This window comes from Marmota flaviventris, chromosome 2 (genome assembly GCF_047511675.1).
Source record: "Marmota flaviventris isolate mMarFla1 chromosome 2, mMarFla1.hap1, whole genome shotgun sequence".
NCBI lineage: Eukaryota > Metazoa > Chordata > Mammalia > Rodentia > Sciuridae > Marmota > Marmota flaviventris.
In genome coordinates this window covers 111,580,812-111,602,245 of record NC_092499.1, presented here as the reverse complement: position 1 = coordinate 111,602,245, position 21,434 = coordinate 111,580,812, and the positions used below count along the sequence as shown (strand labels likewise).

Genomic DNA, 21,434 nt, shown 5'->3' with positions numbered 1-21,434 from the left:
TGACTATTCAAATCTTATTTCAAACTCTTTTCCAAAAGAAATTTACTGAGAACCCCAAAATATAAAATGCTGAGATTCCCCTGGGTACCACAGAACAAAATTTAAAAACCACTGCTCTAAAATGTTCCCTTTCTTATTCATGGCTGAAAAAGTTAAATGAAGGGCTTTTATTTCATTCTGCTTTTTAAATATTTATTCTGTTATTTGTTTTGCTTATCTATTTATTTCATTCTGCACGGCACTTGGATGTCATCTGGGAGAAAAACACTAGGCTGGAGGAGTATAGCCTTATGCCAATGCACATTTCCACAGGCTTATATAAGATTTTGTTGCCATTTGCTATTAGGCCAGTCCAAGAGTCTGAGGTTCTTCCACGCTGCTATACAAGCCTTGGTATGCTAGGATGATTTCAGGCCCCAAACAGAAAGGACACATTAAAGGTAGGACTTCTAGTGTGGATGTGCACAGCTTAAGCACTGGATATAAAGAATTTCTCGTAAAATCACCCATATTATTCACTAAGGTAAAACCATTCATTCTCCTGCCACCTCACATTCATCCACACTCCTGCCTCTATCATTAACTGGTAACTACTTTAGCATAGAGGGCAACTTACTTTCAGGGGAGCCTTGGCTTTCTAGTCTGAGCTTATTTAGACGTTCTTCTTCCTAGAATTTAGACAGAAATTTTCCAAGTTAGAATTCCCAGATACCTGCAAAAGCCCACATACTGGATAAGTGATCTAACTCCCTCCATTGCCACCACCTCCTTTGTTCCATGAGGAAAATGTCCTAGCTCATGGTACTAAAAAGCTTGACGACTCCTTCATGGGAAACATTAGAGTCACAGGATGCCAATCAAATGTCTACTGAATTAAACCATCAGCTGGCTTCCAAACTGCCAAGTGGACAATCTTGCAATCTTAGTGCCGGAAAGGATAGCCAGAAAATTATCATAACCACAGAAACAAAACAGAGTATTAAGACAGGAAGCGGATTGTTATTTTATTTTTTAAGAATTTTAGAATGTTAATATAATTTTTCTAGAAGGTAAGATCATCTTTCCAACATCAGTATTGACTATCATTTATCTTAATATATAGATGGACACAAAGAATATTTATAAGAATGTGTATATACACAGGTTAGCATGCACTCATATGTATTCCCTTGTTCTGTCAGCTGAGAGGGTTTAAAAGCAATGACACCACAGTAATGAGAAGATATCCAGGACCCAGTCTTCAATAAAAACTAGACAGCTCCTTGGAGAAATGGCTATTCTAGGGCTGGAGCAAGGAATATACAAAGTGTGCCTGGGGCAGCTTATATTGCCAGAAAGTAAGGAAATGCCAAAAACAACAACAACAAAAAAAACCCAGTCCCACAATGATTGATGGAGCTTTTCCAAAGACTCAAGAACCAAGTAAAATACTCCCAATGGCCAAAACTAAAATAATCTTGAGCAACAAAATAAATAACATAGTATTCAATTATAACCCAAAGTATAAAATAAATATCCATGAGTTCACACTGATATAAATATGACTGAATAATAAATGGGCAAGAACCCAAATCTCTCATTCATTAAAAAATTACTCTAAAAGACAATATATAACTCCCTACTCCTTTAGTATGGGCTATGCACAGGGATTTCCTTCCAAAGAGTACAGTAAGGAGAGGGGAGAGGAATGGAGACAGAAATCTGGCAAACGTCACTTCAGCCAGCTCATCCAAGATTAACTGAACAATTATATGTCTTGTTGATTATATGTACCCTTGATATAAAAATGGCACTTTATCTCTGCTGTCTCCCTCTGTAAAACCCATCATCTCAGTCTAGTCATAGGAATAACATTAGACAAATACCAATCTGAGCTATAATCTCCAACATACATAAACTACTTCTCTAAAATCATGTTGCCATATCTTTAAATGAATGCATAGCCTTGTCCCTATCGTATAAAAATCTTAAGAGAAATATAAAGTAGCCCAAATAACTTGGGTTCCTCAGGATTTCTGCCTTCAGTGCCTATATCCCAGGGTCCCTACTAACCTTGGCTCTGAGTTCCATTTCTGCATCAGATTCATCCAGCCAGCGATCAAAGTCAGGGGCCAAAAACAGTGGGCGCTTCTCCTGCTTGGTGAGTCTTTCCCACCACTGACTCACCTTCTTCTGTACAGTAATGTTTACCTGCCTCTGGGTCAGTTTGTAAACCGGCTAGGAGAGAAAGCAAGAATGTGAGAATACCTCTTTCATTCCCTGAAACTGCACCAGGCCAGGCAGAGAAGCTTATTCCCCTCCAAGTCCTGATGCAAAGAGAACATCTAGGTCAAGGGCTATGATAGAGAAGAACTGGTAAGAACAATAAGATGTTTTTTCTGATTTTCCTCAAAAATAAACAGGAATAAATCAAGACAAGAAAGGCAAATGGTTCCTGATTAGCCTGGAGGGCTAGTATGAATATCCTGCCAGAGTCGTATCATGAAGGAAGTATGTTAAATCACCCCAAGGGCAACCTCAGCTGCCAGATTTTCCTGCCAAGAAAATGACTATTCCTAGCTTAGCAAATCTTTGTTGTAGATAAGCCAGCATTGATGCCAAAACTGTTCTGGATCAGTTACAACTTTTCCATAGTATCGGTCTAGGGAGTCTTCTCAACTAAACTCAAATTCTTAGAGGTTGTTCTACCTTACTGTTTGTCTACATGCCTTATTTCGGTCTCTAAGGCAAGCCCCATGACAGGTTCTCTGCCCCTTATGCCAATGCTATTACCACTACCTCAAAACAATGAGCCCCTGTATGGAGAAATCAATAAGCTCAAGTCGCCTGAGCTAAGAGTATAAAATGCACAAAGTGATATACACCATCTGATGGATTCTCTCCTTCACTTACACTTCCTGCTTTCTTTCTAAAGACCAAGTGCCTTGGCCATTTCTGATTTCTATTCGTCTCACTGCCCCTGAGCAAAGTCACATGAAAGCAACGCCCCCCCCCCCCCCCCCCCCCCGTGTGGGCTTCTTCTTCCCCTATGTAACTCTGATCTCAATGGGTGCCATACTCCTCTGTCTCACTAAAATTGGAGAATATCAGAGATGGAAGGGATCCTTGAGATCACTGGGTCCAATCCTTTAACACATGAATAAAACAGAACCCAAAGATGTGAAGAGACTTTTTCAAGCTCACATTCCTAATAAACGGTAATGCCCAGATTTAACTTAGATTCTCCAACTTTTCTCATTCCTCAGCAGCTAAAACAGAGGCTCTGTTTCAAATAGAAGAACTATATCATTCCCCTTAGTTTTTTATCTTTTCTCCCCAAGCCCCTGCCCCTCATTTCACTAAACTACTACTATTCATTTCCTAAAAAAGGAAAAGAAGTGAAAAGGAAAAAACATACCTCTGGCTTCACAAGATCTAAGAACTCCAGGTGAAATTCATAGACATTGTCTCCTTTGGCACCATGTCCCTGAGCTATGAAGAAAGAAATGTGAGTTACTTTGAACTTGAGCAGAGTAAAGCCACCAAAAGTCAGCTTGGAATAGTTCTTCCCCATATATATGCAAATATTAAGGGGTCTTGTCAAAATGTGCGAGAGTTTGTGAGCTACTTGACAGCCAGCTGAGCCAAAATTGGACAAAAGTTTATCTCCAAATGTCCTCTGCTGGTCAGTTTCAGACCATTTACTTAATCTTCCAAAGCAGCCTAGATGATGCCCACTACAAATAATAGGCAAGAAAAAGAATGTAAAAAGCAATGCCAAAGGTGTTAAAGTTAATAACTTTAACTTTCATTTACTCTGGTTCTAAATCCAGAGGAGAGACAAATCAGGTAGATGTACCATCTTGACTGTGGTTAAGGAAAGTTACAGGGTACATGAAAATGCTGTCTTAAAGACAGCTCTGAATCTAAAACCTCCCAACCAGTAACAGAGAATGAAGGGAGAAGCTAACTTAACATATCCCAAATGGAACAAAGAAAGAGAAAGACAACCTTCCTCAGCTCTTGGAGGACATGTGGAACTGGGAAGAAAATCTCTGGGTTGGCCATCCCACAGTCCTGTTCTTTGATATGGCTCCTTTCCCAAACCAAGCAGTGCATCATGCCCAGCTCCCAGTGACTGCTAGCCCCAGGCAGCTGCACTAGACATCTCTTCCCCTCTACCTTCTGCTCATTTGGTTCCCTCCCTCCTAGGGTTCTCTTCCCTCATCTGGCCATATGTAATGTAAGCAGCTTAATATCTGGTATGGTTAGCTATTATTCTCTAAGAGTATAAGTTCTTTAAGGTTGACATAGTCTATAAGCTCAAAGTGGTATAATACTTTATTATCATTTAAACTTTTTTTTTTGGCGGGGGATGGGGGGCAGTACTGGGGACTGAACCCAGGACCTGGTGCATGCTATTCAAGCACTCTACCATGGAGTGTAGATTAGATTCTCCAACTTTTACTCTCTAGCCCTTTTAAATGTATTAAAATCCCAAAAAGTTTGAGCTGTTTCTACCACTTCTCTCATCTTGAAAAGCAGATACAAAAGCCAGGTTGTACTTTCATGGGAGAATATTAAGACAGGAGAGATCCCACATAAAGCAGTAACTCTTCACTCTCCAATAACATCAGGAACTGAAAGAGGGAAGGGAGCAGGGAGAACCCACCCCACTGGGTAATGTGAATGCAGACCCACTCTCTCAGGCAGAGCAGTAAACCAGCTAAGGTGCTGAGGAGAAAAGAGATGGACCTAGAACCTCAGAATCAAGAGATTGTCAGAGATGGAAAAGCCTTAAATATCAGCCAGAGTACAGTGTTTCTCAAAATGGTTTGCAAGTGTATTATCAGGGAGCCACAAAGACTCATCAAGAACATTTTTACTTTTCGGTTTTTATTGGAATCTTAAAACATACAAACAAACAAAAGCAGCACGTTCTGGATCATCTCAATGGGGATCTTATAATCAAGTACTGCCGTGCAAGTTCAGAGGCTATTTTTGTCTGTGATCACAGCTGCAATGGAGTCAGATATCACTTACAAAGACCATACTTAATTTTTCAAATGTTTCTCAGTCTGGGTCCATGAACCACTGAGGATCCTCTGGACATAATCTTAAGTATCTATGGGTTCTTGAGTTTGAGAAAGACAGATTATAGCCCAACACCTTCATTTTATAGGACCTAGGAAGTCAATAAGTTGTTCATGGTAGTGGCAGAATTAGAGTTAGAAGACTGATGTTCTGATTTCTGACCCAAGATTCTGATTTGTTTTGTTTTGTTTTCCCACTGTACATATGGCCTATCCAAGGGGGAAGTAGGGTTTTAAACAAATTCTTTGGCTTTTTCTAGTCGTATATTTCAAAGCAATCTAATTTACCCCAAGAGCATCAAAGGGGTGAACATCAATACAAATTTAATAAAATAGATTTTTTAAAAATAAAGGAAAAACACTACTATGTCTCCTTTTCCATGTAGCAGGCTGGGCACTCTTACATGGATACTGACCTTTGAAATGCAGCACATTTTCAGTGATGCTGATGGCAGGGTTCTGTGAATATAGACCAAAGATACAAGAAGGCATTTTAATGAAAAAAATTCAATTAAATCAGGAGCTTCTTCCCACCATTTTCTCCCTAGGGAACTTAACCTGTTACCCTATTCCCTAACAGAGAATAAATATAGTGGTTTATTCACAACTCTGTAAAAGGTATCTCTATATCTGTCTGTACCTATCTGAGACAATAGGCTTCTCCAAGGAGGATTATAAACTGCTCAAACTGTGCAGAACAATCAAGTACTGAATCAGTCCATTCTGATAATGACAAATGATGCAAGACACCATGAGAGATATTACAGAGGAATGCACAAATCTCTAAGACTCAGCGGTTGAGCTATAGAACACAGAATCCATAGGAAAAGATGAGTCATTTCCTGTGAGAAAATACCAAACAGTTATCAAGAAATATACACTCAAGGCCAAAAGAGTAGTAAAAGGCAGTAAGTGTTATGAAAGTTAAAAAGAAAGTAAGCACAATGGAAACAGAATGGTTGGGAAAAGTATCTCCAAGGTGAGACCTGTACTGTAACATGAAGAATTAATTCATCTCAACAGCTAGAAGGAATGGCTGATGATAACAGGTGGTTCATTGGAACATACTGTGCCCATAGTCTAACTTAGCCTCAGACTCTAGAATCTGCAACCTAGAAGAGTTCAAAATTCTCCAAATTGTTCATTTATTTCCAGAAGCTGCTACATACCTTCAGCAGCATAATTTAAAGGGAAATTACTTAATACTTTTTTCAATGAAAGAGAAGCAACTCATCTCTTATCTCTAATTCAAGATCACTTGATTTTCTCCTAGGTAAGGTTGGGCTCTTTAAGCTCCTTCACTCATCAAAGGAAACCACCAGGATAGAAAGAAGCCTGGAGAGGGACTATGCTAATGGGCAGTGGGAGCTGACTTGTGTATAGCCAAGTCAGAAAAAGGGGGGGAAATGAAGGCTCAGTGGGGAACACTTGAGCACAGCCACACCAGAGTGACTGCATTTGCTTTTACCAGGAGCAGAGGGGCCCTACTGGTTGAGACCAATTTAAAAGAAATTCATGGCTTGAGGGGTTTTGGATCTTCTAAATTTTGTGAATTTGGGCTGCATAACTTTTAAGAGCCACGTAACCCCTGTAACTTCTCAGGGACCTTTTCCTCTATTTTGCTCAGTGCTAAAGCAGTGGGGGACACAGAGATAGTATAGGTTTACTTCTATCTAGTTAATCCTAAGCGTAGTCTTCTGAAGTACCCTTTATGGGGAAGATTTCCTATTATTTGTCACATCTTTGATAAGTCTTTAGCTTTGCTCTTATTTATAAACCACTGCACCACTATGTTGAACTGACAAAACCAAAGTTCAAGTTCACTTAGAGCAAATATTCTCAAGCCAAAAGTAGTTGCAATGTTTATCTTACCTAAGTTCCCAATTTCATTTTTACCTTGTTTACTTTGCAATTATTTTTTTTTATTTTTTTTAAGTTTTAGTTGGACACAATATCTTTATTTTATTTATTTATTTTATGTGATGTTGGGGCTCAAACCTAATGCCTTGCACTTGCTAGGTGAGTGCTCTACCACTGAGCCACAACCCCAGCCCTACTTTTCAATGTTCTTATTCAACACTTTTCAGTTGTTTGTAACAGAAAGACTAATTTGTATAGCCTAGCCCATCTTTTACTAGAAAAGAAATGCTTTTTCTTATTAAAAAAAAGAAGTGGATAGGGAACAGGTGAAAGATGGCTTTGATGTGAGCTAGACCTGGGTTCATATCTTAGTTATGTCTTTTTTATTTTATCTGATTTTATTTTATTTATTATTCTGGTACCCAGGATTAAACTCAGGGGCACTCAACCACTTTGCCACATCCCCAGCACTATTTCATATTTTATTTAGAGACAGGGTCTCACTGAGTTGCTTGGCACCTTGCCATTAATGAAGCTGGATTTGAACTTGCAATCCTCCTGACTCAGCCTCCTGAGCCACTGGGATTACAGACGTGTGCCACCACACCCAGCTAGTTATGTCATTTTTTGTTTACTTCTATCATTTATTTTCAAATTTGTAGCAACTGGCCCTTCGCACCATACCCCCCCAATACAAAAGGCGTTAAACCCAGTGACACTCTACCACTGAGCTCATCCCCACCCCTTTTTTATTTTGAGAATCTTGCTTAATTGCTTAGGGTTTGCTAAGGCTGGTCTGGAATTTGTAATTCTTCTGCCTTACTCTTTCTGAGTTTTGGGGACTACAGGCGTGTGCCACCATGCCTGACTGGACACTATCTTCCAAAGCCCAGGTCAAATGTTAATCCCTCTTTCTTCCTCCTCACCTCCAACATCAAACAACAGTTTCCTAACAACTTTGCTTTTGCACTTATTACAATAGTTATTACACTGTTCTTTATTTTTTACTGGCTTATCTACTCCTCTAAACTTGAGTTCCTTGACGAATGAAACTCTTAATGACCTCTATATCTCTTAATACTTCAATAACTGTTTAGAGACTGAATTAAATCAATTCACCCATTTTCATAATCTTTGGCATGATACAAAGAGTTCAGTGAACTACCTGCTACCTAACCCTTTAGACAGAGGGTTTCAATTCTCATTCTAATTATTAGTATTTATCTTTGCTTGGGTGTGATTAGTTTGTGCACAGACGAGTTAATATAGCAGGTCTAAAACTGCAATCTTCCAAAGTGCCTGCTTCTAAGATCAGCCTCTGGCTGGCATCTGGAAATGTGGCTTCCTACATTGCCTAACGAACAAAGTGGTTTCCTATGCCTAGACTTTGCCTACAAACTATGTGATTCTGGTGAAAATCAGCTTTCCTTCTATAGGAACCTGAAATTTTAGTACCTGATAGGCAGAGGTCACTTAGGTAACCAGTCCTCCAAAAAACATGTACTGAATATCTAAAGAGCTTCTCTGTGCAGAAACATTACACATAAATTACTGTATTTTTCCTAGCTGGAAAAAAAAGGATGGATTTTCATTTTCAATCTCCTCTGCCAAAATCTGTTACCATTCTTGGTCTTTTTTGATGTTCAAATTGTCACAAATTTGGCCAGTGGAAATCCCTTCAAACAGGTGCCGGGTCATTCTGACATGACCTTATTCCCTTTAAGGATGTTGGACTTTTCTTGTCACAGACTTGGAATTATTGGTCACTTCTTCACAGAGCCTGAGTTCCTTTAGCAGGGGAATAATAATTTAGGAGCCACTGTCTGGATGTACTGAGATGTACTCAATGTTCATCTTTTAGTGATCTAGCCAGGAATTTTAAAATCATGATGTCACACTGAAATTTCCAATTCAAATTTACTACTACAGAGCTTCTCCTTACAATTTTTTCATATTTGCATTTTTTATAGTAAAAATCTTTGTGCCTAAAAACATTAACACATCTACTTATTTGTTTTAGGCTAAAAAAGTTTCAGAATTAGAATATCAACATTTTACTAACCATAATTATAACAACTATTTGCAGGTTCTTTCTTTCTTTCTTCTTTCTCTCATCCTTAGCCCATAGTCTACTAAAGAAATAGTACTGTGTTCAAATTTACTTACATTAATTTGTTGGTATATGTTAATAAATAGATATACAGTCGGGTTCTTTTGATTGTATTTAATTTCAAGATTTTCTTTTTTATCAAATTTTATCTGAATATGTAAAATATTCATTGTTCAAAAGCCAAACTTCATTTAACAAGTCTCCTCAGAAGTCCTATCCCAGGGCTGGGGTTGTGGCTCAGTGGTAGAGTGCTCGCCTAGCATGCATAAGGCACTGGGTTCAATCCTTAGCACCACATAAAAATAAAAAATAAAGATATTGTGCCCACCTAAAATTAAAAGATAAATTTTAAGAAAAAGAAGTCCTATCCCAAACCCATTCTCCACTACTACACTTCTACTTCTCACCTTTCATTAATTTCTAGTCTATCTGTTCCCTATATCTATGTGTATTTTGCAATAATAAGCAAATATATTCATCTGTTTTTAAATCCCTGTTTTTACACAAAAGGTAGCATACAATATACATTCTTCTCATCTTGCTTCTTTCCACCTAAATCAATCCTTACCAGTTCACAGACATCTTACTCATTCTTTTAATATCTGAATAATACTCAATTGAATGTAGATCCAGTATATATCCTCTTCTAATCCCCGCCTCTTTTCAGGGGGGATACTGGAGATTGAACCCAGGGCGGCTTTATCACTGAGCTATATCCCCAGTCCTTTTCAGTTTTTATTTTGAGAGAGAGCCTCGCAAAGTTGCTAAGACTGGACTCCAACTTGAGATCCTCCTGCCTCCACTTCCCAAGTTGCTGGGACTACAGGTTCAGGCCACCACACCCAGTCTACCACTTTTTTGGTGTGTGAGGGGGGTGGGGGTGAACCCAAGGCCTCGTGCATCCAAGGCAAGCATTCTACCAACTGAGCTATATCCGCAGTCCAAACACCCCTTTTTTGATTCAAATTCATCCTATACTAAAAAACACAGCTCAAGGCCTGCAATCTTTAAAAAGAATGCCTTCTTTGGCCATGGTGACCTTTCTCTTCTAAATCAGAATGCTATCTATGTTACCGATTTCTCTGCTCCTCTCTTTTCCCCAAGAAAAATATCTTTAAAGGTAATCAACTTTTATCTCTTCTTCCTTACCACAAATTTACTTGTAATATTTATTTTATTTATATACTGTGGTGCTGAGGATTGAACCAGGGCCCTGCTCATGGTAGACAAACACATAAGTTTACTTTTAAATACATTCTGACCTAGTCTCCATGCCCACCACCCACCACTCCACTGAAACTGTTATCGGCAAGATCACCAATAACCTATGAATTGCTAAATCCCCTTGATACATATCTAACCTCATCTTACTCAACTTATCAAAAGCAGCTGGAGGGCTGGGATTGTGGCTCAGTGGTACAGTGCTTACCTAGCATGTGTGAGGCACTGGGTTTGATCCTCAGCACCACATGAAAATAAACAAAATAAAGGCATTCTGTCCACCTACAACTAGAAAAAAAAATTGAGAAAAAAAAAAAAAAGCAGCTGGACACAGCTGACCACCCCATTGAAATGCTCTTCTCTCCTGGCTTCTAGAACATCACAGGACACTATCTTGGATTTTATGCCACATAGGCTTTTTCTTCACTTTTTTTTTGCTAATTCTTTCTCCTCTGCTCAACTTCTAAATGTGTAAGATCTCCAGCACCCAACCCTGGTTCTTTTCCTCTCTCTCTCCTACAGGAAATCTATTAAGGCCTAATAGATTATATATTTCTCTCCAATATATCTCCAAATCTGTCCATGGCTCTCTCCATCTCTAAAGTCCTCTTCACTGTCACTATAAGAAAAAGCCACCCTACCTTTTACCCATACTACTACAGCAACCTCTCTAAATGGTCTTCCAGATTTCACTTCTCTTTATAATCCACAGAGCATCCCAAATAATCTTTTCTAAAACACAAATCCTAAGAAGTGACCCTTCTACTTAAAACTCTTTAATAGTTTCCCATTGCTTTTACAATGAATCGCAAGCTCCTTACCATGGCAACAACACTCTACATGACCTACATCTTGCAAATCCCTCCAACCTCATCTCCCTCTAACATATTGCTCACTTACGACACTACAAACATACTAATATCCTTTCTGTTCCTGGAACTGACCAAGCTCTGGCCTGCTTTTAAGTCTGTACTCTTGTTGGAATGTTCTACCCCCAACTTTCTTTTTTTCTTTGTGATGCAGGGGATTGAACCCTGGGCTTGTGCATGCTAAGCATGCTCTCTTTCACTGAACTACATACCCAGTCCCATCCCCCACCTTTCTGCCTAACTCATTCAAGCTTCACTTACCTGAAACATCACCTCCTCAATGAAGCCTCCCCTGACCACTCTATTTAAAATAGTCTCTACCAGGTAATTATTTATTAATTTATCTATTGTCTATCTCCCTCAACCTGAAGATAGTATCTTTAGATGTGCTGGTCACCACTGAATATCTAGTACTAAGTCCTGCATCTGAATCATTGTGAATGCTCAACAGTTACCAAATTAGTTCACTGCTTTGAGTCTGTACTGTGGTTATAAACAATTTTGATTTATTGAATTTTTATTATAAAATTTTTAAGCAATCAAACACTGAAAAATATAACAAACATCACCATACCTATTATCCATCAATATTTTGCTTTATTTGACTCAGTTTTTAAAAAATTGAGTTATGAATGCAGTTACACAATTACTGCTGTTTTAGTCAGTTTTTTTTCACTGCTATGATGAAAGAACCTAACCAGAACAACTGTAGAGAAAGAAAGGTTTATTTGGTGGCTCATGATTTCAGAGGCCTCAATCCACAGACAGAGGCTTCATTCCTCAGGGCTCGAGGTGAGGCAGAACAACATGGCAGAAGAGTGTGGCAGAGGGAAGCAACTCACATGAAGATGAGAAAGCAGAGAAAGACTCCACTCTCCAAATACAAAATATATACACATAGCCATGCCCCCAATGAACCACTTCCTCCAGCCATACCCCACCGGCCTCCAATCATCACTCACTTAATCCCACCAGGGATTAATTCACTGATCAGGTTTAAGGCTATAACCCAATCAATTCTCCTCCAAACCTTGCACTATCTCACAAGTGAGCTTTTGGGGACACCACATCTAAACCGTAACAACTGCCCTCTCTCCCTCTAATACATCCCATCCTTGCAAGTTATCATTATTTTAGAACTGGAGTTTATCATCCCCACTCTATTTCTTTATTCACTTAATAACCTGTTGAATATTCATAAAGATATCTAGTACTTAGATATAGGTATTATATAACAGCATTATATGTTTACATAAATAGTTTCATACCGCTTATATTAGTCTTCAACTTGCTTTTTGAGCTATTTAAAAGCTTTAACTGTATAGCTAGGTGGATCCATTTCATTCATTTTAGCTGTTGTATAGTGCGCCACTGTGCAAACGTACCACAATTTATCCCTTCTCCTATTGATAAAAATTGAGGCTGTTTTCAATTCTGTGTTGCAACCAACATTCTATCTACTTGTGCATACGTGTAAGAACTTCTCTAAGGAGCAAACTTCCAAGTCATAAGGATATGTACATCTTCAACTTGACTAGAGAGAGCCAAACTATTCTCCAAATCAATTATTTCAATAAATACTTCCATCATACCAACCGTATAAAAAAGTTTCAACACTAAATATCCTCACAGTTAGCAATGTCAGACTTTCTCATTTTTCCAAATCTAATGCAAGAAATAATAGTAATCGTGGGTTCAATCCCCAGCACCAGAAAGAAAGAAAGAAAGAACACAGTATCCTATGATTTTAATTACCTGTCTGATTATAACTTTTTTCAGGTTTATTGACTCTTCATGTACCCTTTTACTCTGAACTGTTTATATAATCTGCTCTTTTTTTCTAAATAAATACATCATTTTCTTACTCATCTGTAGGTGTTCTTTAAATAGTCATTTGTCAGTTATATATGCTGCAAATATCTTCTTCTAGTTGGTCTTATTTGTCAATCTTTATCTTTAGGGTTTAAAGACACTTTTCCCTGATCCAATATCACAAAGATAGTCTCCTATATTTTAGTAGTCTTTCTTCATGCATTCAAGTCACCTGAAACTGATTTTTTGTGTATAGCTTAAGGCAGGATCTTATTTTATTTTTTTGCCATTTGGATGACCAATTCTTCCAGTCCAATTTCCCAAAGGGCTTTTCCCTTAATGTGCAAGGTCATTTTGGTCGTACAATTTCTCATGTATAGATAGGTCTGCTAATAGACTATTCTGATGCATTGTTCTTAGTGTCTGGCCCTCTCATCTAAGGCTTAGTATCACAATTAGACTAATCCCTCACACTTGAATAGCACACTAGAATTTACAAAACACTTTCAAATCCATTATCCAATTCAACTTCAAAAGAGTCCTGTGAATTGGGTGTTAACACTCACTTTTATTTGAATGAAGAGACTGAGGTTCACAAAGGTTAAGTGCATTATCTATGGTCACCAGATAGCAAGTGAAGAGCAAGGACCCAATCTCATGCCTGCAGTTACCACTTTTTCCACCAGACTCCCTGTTAGATGTAGGCAAGAATAGTTTCTGTCAAATGGCTCCCAGGGCTATGCACTTTGTCCACATACAACTAAAACAAACAAAGGCCTTGATAAATGAGCAAATATTTCAACAGCTTTGGTTGTGGAAACAAACCTGTCCATTATGCTTCCCTTGAATATAAACTCTACTCTGAAAGTAATGCTGCCCCTGCTACCTCTTTACTAACTACTCATTTCAAGCACAGACAATGACAATATTTAAGTGGTTACTGTCCACACTCATGCACATCATCAGTGGTTTCTCATCAGTCATTAACCCTGCAGCTCCATGGACAGAAGAGGATGTGACAACTGGACAGTTGTGTGTCTCAGCAGAAAAGGCACAGAGCTGATACCCCAAAGTAGTATTCAGTCCTTCAGAACTAGAGTTATGTGACACACTACAGATAGCAGGAGGCATTAAAGAACTATCTAAGAACCCAGCACCTACCTTAATGACAGACAAGAATAGGTTCCTCTGCCGCGCGACCAGCGCACGAGCTTCATAAAAGAAGGTTCGAAGCATAGAATTTTACTAGTGAGTTTTAAAATTAAAGAGACATACTCTCATTACCTTTAATTCCCAGCTCCCGAGACGGCTTCTCTTAGCTCCCGCCTCCAGCCACCTAATATGGTGGCAAAGTTTACAGAAGAGGCTAGCGAGAGAGGGAAAGCATGCCAGAGAGTGAGCTTTTATTGGGGAACAAAAAATTCAAGGGAAAATCCCATTCAATGAAGGTTGAGGGGGGCAGCAGTCCAAGGTCAGGGTCAGTGACTGGTCTTCAGGTCAGTGGCCAGGCACAAAAAATCCACACGGACAAGCCCTCATACCTGGGACAGGGTGGGGAAGGCTCTCACACAGTTGCATCTAAGCGCCTCTCACCCAGCCAGGGAGGTAATAACTCAAATCACCTCCCACAGGTACCATAAATGGTTTTGATTGAACAAATAAATGAAGTGCTTCATCATGAGCCAGAACCACTGGTTTCAACAGCCCCTGCATGGAGCAATCAATTAATAAATTTTATAAAAAGGGCAGTCCTTGACATTCGGAAGCAGGCCTCTTCCAGCTAGACCAAATCATTCTCTTATCAGACACAAACTATCTCACAGAATACCAATCTCAGACAAGATTACTCTGAAAACCTGATGAGACAAAGACCATTTCTTAAATTTTTCATAAGCACAGACGAACACGTGGTCACTATGCCACCCACAAAATATCAAATATCCTCTCTCTCGGCTGAATGGAGTCCTACTTCTCTACAATATACATGTTTTATTCTTGGGCTAGATTTTCCTTCTTACAGATAAGAATTATTCAGATGCCCAGCCACAGAAATGCCCCTATGACAGCATTTAATCTATATTGAACCCCCACTTCCTTAAACCAGCCCCAAATCACAGAAGCCCAAATTCTACAATCAGTTCTAATATCCTCTTAATGAGACACACCATTCCTCATGGTGTGTGCTCTCCCTTGCTGCCAGGAGTAATAATAAACCCAACTTGTTTAAACACAGGTGCATTCCTAGTATTCTTTGACTGCAGGGCATTGACACAATATGTCAGAAGTACAAGTATCTGAAAATCTATACCCTTTCTCTTTCTGGAAAGTTCTCCCAGTATCAGCTGGATAAGAATACATCTCACTTCTGAAACTAACTAAATGAAAGAGGTTTTAAAAAAAAAAAAAACATTTTAACAGTAAGAACCTGGTTCAACATCCAACTCCAATTCTACCAACAAACCCATGAACAAACCTTTCTTTTATATGATAACATGCTTCCTTCTAGATAGAGTGCCTTGAAAAAGTCAAAGTCTATCCAACTTATCTTTGTAAATCTGTAATATCTTATACATGGTAGAGGATTTCTTTTATGAATGGGATTAACATGTTGTTTTTAAACTAATGGTAGTTGAAACGAATGCTTCAGAATCACAGATGTGAAAGTCCATTAAAAAATAAATAAATAAAAAAACTGGGGGAAAAAAAGACTTTTTTCCCAAAAAAAATTAAAAAAAAAAAGATTTAATTCTCAAAAAAAAAAAAATACACTTTTCTACAACTTCGTGTTTTTTCACTGTTATATATTTGAAACATGTAACTCTAAACTTCTAAATATATCAACTATGATTAACACCTGTTCATGTTACTTAACTAAGAGGTTTAGATCTTTCAAGAAAATTATAAGTATGGTGCATTTTTTTCATTTGTCTCACTAATTTCCATTTCTTTCTGTCATCACCCCTTCCCTTTAAAAATATCTTTTTTCTTGTGGATTCAAAAACATGCCATAATATGCATTTAGAGAGAACAGGGCCTGAGTTTATTTAATTTGGTTTACATACTGCTTAATGAATACTTAGAGGGACTATCATAACACACGTTCTGTACTTTTTTAATTGATTGTTGGAAGAACTCTCTAGTTGAGAACTTTGATCCTCATCTACAAAAGATTTTATTTTTTCTACTTCAGTAAACACCTTAAAGCAGAGTAGAGGAAGACAGCACATAATATTTATTCACCCTCAGATGGAAAAATATAATTCAGTTTGGTTGAACATATTAAATGACACACCATGCAATGCCATAGCCTACTTAAAGGCATTCTGACAAGCATTATGTTCATCTTTCAAGAGGAAAACAGGTTTATGTTCCACAATCAAGGATTAAATTCAACAAATTCACTTCAACACTCAGAAAGCACCTACACTTTGCAAGACAACATGCCAGGCGAACTGACAGATCAAAAAAAAAAAAAAAAAAAAGCCTGATTCAGAGGAAGAGAGCTCAATGGAGGGAATGGGGTTACAAAGTACCATCAATGGGACCGGGTTGTGGCTCAGTAGTACAGCGCTTACCTAATACTTGTGAGGCACTGGGTTGGATTCACAGCACCACATAAAAATAAATAAATAAAGGTATTCGTCTATCTACAACTAAAAAAAAAAAAAAAAATTTAAGAGAAGTGCCATAGATGTCAAAGAGATTGGGATTAATGATGACTGTAGAAAGAACATTCCAGATCGAAAACTCCAGTTCCTTAAAGAACTGAACCCTGGATGGTTTGTTTAGAGATGTAGGGGTTCACAAGCCCTGGATTCTTCACTAACAGGGGGCTTTGGCTTGCTCACATTAAGGAGTCAAAGAGATCAAACGTAAATGCTTAATGTAACTTAAGATAATCTTTATGTTCTCTACGCACTTAGCAAACCTAAATTCACAGGCTTCAAAAAAGAGCGAGGGGATCACTTTCTCGAGGTCTTGCAAATTTTAAAATTATGATTTCCATCACTGAACGGTAAAGGAGGGGTGTGCGCCTCCCGGAAGGTGGGGAATCTTGAGAATGTCTGAAGGGCCTGACTGGACTTCTCAGGCCAGCACTGGACATCCAGTCACGGCCCAGAAAGCCACTGTCACAACGCACCTCAGACCCAAGGAGCTCATCATACGTCTCTAAGGGCCTCAGCCAACTTCGAACCCCGACGGCCAGGCCTCCAGCTTGGGCTCCACCAGGCCGTTGAGCGCGAACAAAGGAGCCCAGGGTAGCCTCCGAGTCCCGTGCCGGGCTCACAGAGCACCCAAAGGCATCTGCAACCCTCGGGGCGGGGGGGGGGGTCGCGCGCTGGAGCCCGGATCTGAGGGTGAGCCTAGAAAAAGGCCCATACACCGTGAGCGCACCGCTACGCGGATCTCGCTGGCGCACTGCAGGTTCTCCGGCACGCACACGGACAAAGGGGGCGGCGGCCCCGGCGGGTACCCGGAGCCGCGATCCCGCGCGCTTCCCGCCACCGGACCCGACCTTTTACCTGCACGTCACTCAGCTCCACGCGCAGATACAGCTCGCGATGTCGCTGAGCCCAGTAGACGTGAGGCGTCAGCACCTGATTCTCCATGGCCATAAAGCCTAGGGAGCGGGGAGGCTTGGCTCGCTATACCTCGCTGCTTCAGGTAGTGAGCGGATGGATCTGGCCGAACGCAGGCCGCAAACACCCGCGCTCCCGAGCGCCCGCAGCCTGGCAGCCTCCAGACGCCCCAAGCTCTCGGGCCGCGCCTGCGCAGTTACCGGCGGGAAGGGTGGGGGTGGGACGGGGACGGGAAGGGGGCGAGGCGAGCCGGGGGAGGAGGCGGTGGGAAGGGCCGACCCTGGCACACAGTCCAAGCCGCTTGTTCCTGATTCCCTGAAGCTCCTCTGCGTTTCCGGGGTTCTACAGGGCGCTTAAGCCTAAAAAGGAAAAAAAAAAAAAAAAAAAGCTAAAGAATGAAAAGGCCCATAGACTTATAGAGGATCAGTCAGCATGGGTAAAAGGCTTGGGACTGATATTGCTGATATTGCTGGAAGGTTCCTACCATTCTGTTATTCATTAATTCAGCCTTTACTGAGCGCCTATGCGAGCCTGGGCTTCAAAGCCAAACACTGAAACAGCAGCAGATAAGATGGTCTCTGCAGGCTTGGAAACCTCAGTGTGTTAAAAGACCCAAGTAATTACGAACGCGTATACAATGATAATGGAGACTATGGAAGCGGTTTGGGAACAGGGTCTTATTCCAGAGGGAGAGAGACCAGAGGTTTGCGGTGCTGTCCAAAAAAACTGCCTGCAATGATGGAAATATTGCACTGTGTGTTCACAAGAAGCCACTTACCACAGGAAGTTTTTGAACACTTAGAAGAATGTGGCTGGGGAGACTGGGGAGTTGAATTTTTTTTTTATTTTACTTAATAGTTAACTTAAATAGCTACATATAACTGATGACTATTCGATTGTACAATACAGGAGATCGTGTCTGTTTTGTTTTGTTATGCTCTGCTGGGGATTCAACCCAGGATGCTCTACCACTGTGATACACCCCCAGCCCTATTAATTTTATTTTAGATGGCCTCCAACTCGGGATCCTCCTGCCTCAGCCTCCAGAGTAGCTAGGAATCACAGGTGTACACCACCGCACCCGCCTTAATTTATGTCTTGTTTTTTAAAAATATTTTTTAGTTGTCAATAGACCTTTATTTTATTTATATGCAGTGCTGAGAATAAACCCAATGCCTCACACATGCTAGGCAAGTGCTCTACCACTGAGCCACAACCCCAGCCCAATTGATGTTTTATTTAACTATCTATCTCACCTGTCCACTTTCATCCCCAAGTTCTTCTGCAGTGAAGAATTTAATATGAAGCAATATTTTTATGAAAACTAGAAGTCTGGGACCAAAAAAATGAAATTTGGTTCTTTTTAACTCTGATTTATTTCTTAGTATAGTAATCCAGCCATAAAGAGAAGTCACACGAGCTCCAGAAAACACTTAGCTCAATGGATAGGTAATATGAAATATAGAAGATTTTATATGATAAATGGACTGAATTCACAAAGAGCTAGGAACTGTGATTGAAAGTTTAAGGGCAAATCTTTGAGAGCTGGACCATGAAATGTGAGGAATTGACAGAACAGCACAGGTAGAGCAGTGGTTACAAGTCCAAAAGTGAAAAGATGTGGGAGGTTCTGTGGGCCTGGGAATAAGGGCATGGAGAAGAGAGATTGCCCTCAATCATAAAAGACAGCTAGGACATGATTAGAAAAGTCTTCGCTTCAGGCAGGAGCTTATCCTGTAATCCTCCAACACATGGGAACCTAGGAAGTTTGCTACACAGGAGATAAAATCAAACCTGCTCAGCAAGATAGCCTGTCAGTGGCAAGAAATTGGTAACAGCAAACCAGTTGGAAGCTGATGTTATCTGGTATGAGCTAGGGAAAGCAGGAACCTGGATAGCCTTGAATTTAAAAATTAAGATTATTTGAAATGATGAAAGTACCTTTGTTGCACTGCCTCCGCTACAAAGCAGATTCATTACAGGGCACTTTTTTAAAAGTTAAGGCACAGAGCTGGGGCTGGGGCTCAGTGGTAGAGCACTCGCCTAGCACATGGGAGGCGTTGGGTTTGATCCTCAGCACCACATAAAAAATAAATAAATAAAGGTATTGTGTCCAAGTACAACTAAAAAATAAATATTAAAAAATGTTGGGCTGGGGATGTGGCTCAAGCGGTAGCGTGCTCACCTGGCATGCGTGCAGCCCGGGTTCGATCCTCAGCACCACATACAAACAAAGATGTTGTGTCTGCCGAAAACTAAAAAAATAAATAAATATTAAAATTCTCTCTCTCCCTCCCTCCCTCTCTCACTCTCTCTTTAAAAAAAAAAAAAAAGGTTAAGATACAAGATGGGCAAATATTTTTGAAATGGGCAAATCTTAAATAATCATCTTAAGATGAATTTCTACAAATGTTTGTAATGTAATTATCACCCAAATCAAAATCTGGAACATTTCCAGTATTCTAGAAGTTACCTCATGTCAGTATACCTCTGCCTTTCATTCTCCCTCCAATAATTAGCGTCTTGGGAGATCATCATAAAGTGGTTTTTGTCTACTCTTGAATTTCATATAAATTAAATCTACATTATCCAAAGTACATGTTGGAAGACTCGAATTGGGTGTCAACATACTTTATATACAAACAGAGATATGAAAAATTGTGGTATATATGTGTCATAAGAATTGTAATGCAAAAAAAAGTACATGTATAAAGGCATGAATTGGCGTGAGATACTTTATATACAAAGATATGAAAAATTGTGCTCTATATGTGTAATAAGAATTGTAATGCATAAAAAAAATAAAAGGGCAAATATCATATGATCCAGTAACTCCCCTTCTAATATATATTTTTTGTTTTTGCTTTTTCAAAAATAAAAATATATTGAATCTACAGTAAGTGCAACTTTTGAATCTGACTTCTTTCATTAAACACAATGTGCATCAGTTTTACCAAGTTGTGCGAATTAGTTCATTCATTTTTTCCCCCTGTGTAGTAGTTAATTGTATGACTATACCACACATTAGTTATCCATGCTCTGATGATGGGCATTTGTGTGGTTTCCCATTTATATTCCCAGGTTTATAAATAAACCTGCTATGAACATTTGTATGCCTGTCTTTTGGTGATAGATGTGCTTAATTAATTCTCTTGGGTAAATACAACTAGAATTGCTAGGTCATAGGGTAGGTGTATGTTTAGCTTTAACGGGTACTAAGCAGATTTATAAAATGTTTTGATCAATTTATTTATTTTTTTTAAATATTTATTTTTTAGTTATAGTTTGACACAATATCTTTATTTTATTTATTTATTTTTATGTGGTGCTGAGGATCAAACCCAGGGCCTCACACATGCTAGGCAAGCGCTCCACTGCTGAGCCACAACCCCAGCCCCATTTTTTTTTTTTTTTTAGAGAGAGAGAGAGAAAGAGAGAGAGAGAGAATTTTTTAATATTTATTTTTTAGTTTTCGTCAGACACAACATTTTTGTTTGTATGTGGTGCTGAGGATTGAACCTGGGCCGCACGTATGCCAGGTGAGTGTGCTACCGCTTGAGCCACATCCCCAGCCCCCCAGCCCCATTTTGATCAATTTATATGTTTATTAGCAATGTTTGAAAATTCTTATTACTCTTATATCTTTTGTAGTTTACAATCTTTTTTTAATTTTAGCCATTCTAGTGGTTGTGGAATGAAATATTAAATAGTTTTAATACAGTCTGTTTGAAAACCTGAAGCTTATCTGCTGACTTCTATGCAAGGTGAAAGTTATTGATAAACAAAAAGATTGAAATTTGGTATTTTGCCTCAGATGTTCCATGAGATAGATCCAGTGGAAGGTGCCTTGCTAGTCTGATTCGACTACTCCTAATGTATTGGAAGATGACTTCTCTGGTCTTGAGTTTCC

At 39.3% G+C, this 21,434-nt stretch overlaps 1 protein-coding gene across 2 annotated transcripts in view; it reads right to left on the bottom strand.

Annotated features, from left to right (window-relative positions):
- Nucleotides 1–17,715, bottom strand: part of Hacd3 (3-hydroxyacyl-CoA dehydratase 3) — a 34,237-nt gene extending 16,522 nt beyond the window's left edge. Inside the window, exons 1-5 of one of the 2 annotated variants that reach the window (XM_027926079.2) lie at nucleotides 17,468–17,715; nucleotides 5,489–5,531; nucleotides 3,398–3,471; nucleotides 2,053–2,217; nucleotides 617–668 (exon numbers count right to left, since the gene is read on the bottom strand). In XM_027926079.2, the coding sequence (XP_027781880.1) occupies nucleotides 617–668; nucleotides 2,053–2,217; nucleotides 3,398–3,471; nucleotides 5,489–5,531; nucleotides 17,468–17,560 (427 nt within the window). In that variant the 5' untranslated portion in view covers nucleotides 17,561–17,715. Of the gene's footprint in view, nucleotides 1–616; nucleotides 669–2,052; nucleotides 2,218–3,397; nucleotides 3,472–5,488; nucleotides 5,532–14,228; nucleotides 14,248–17,467 lie in introns of those variants that run through there. The other variant, XM_071608400.1, reaches the window with a different exon arrangement.
- Nucleotides 17,716–21,434: the final 3,719 nt, after the last annotated feature.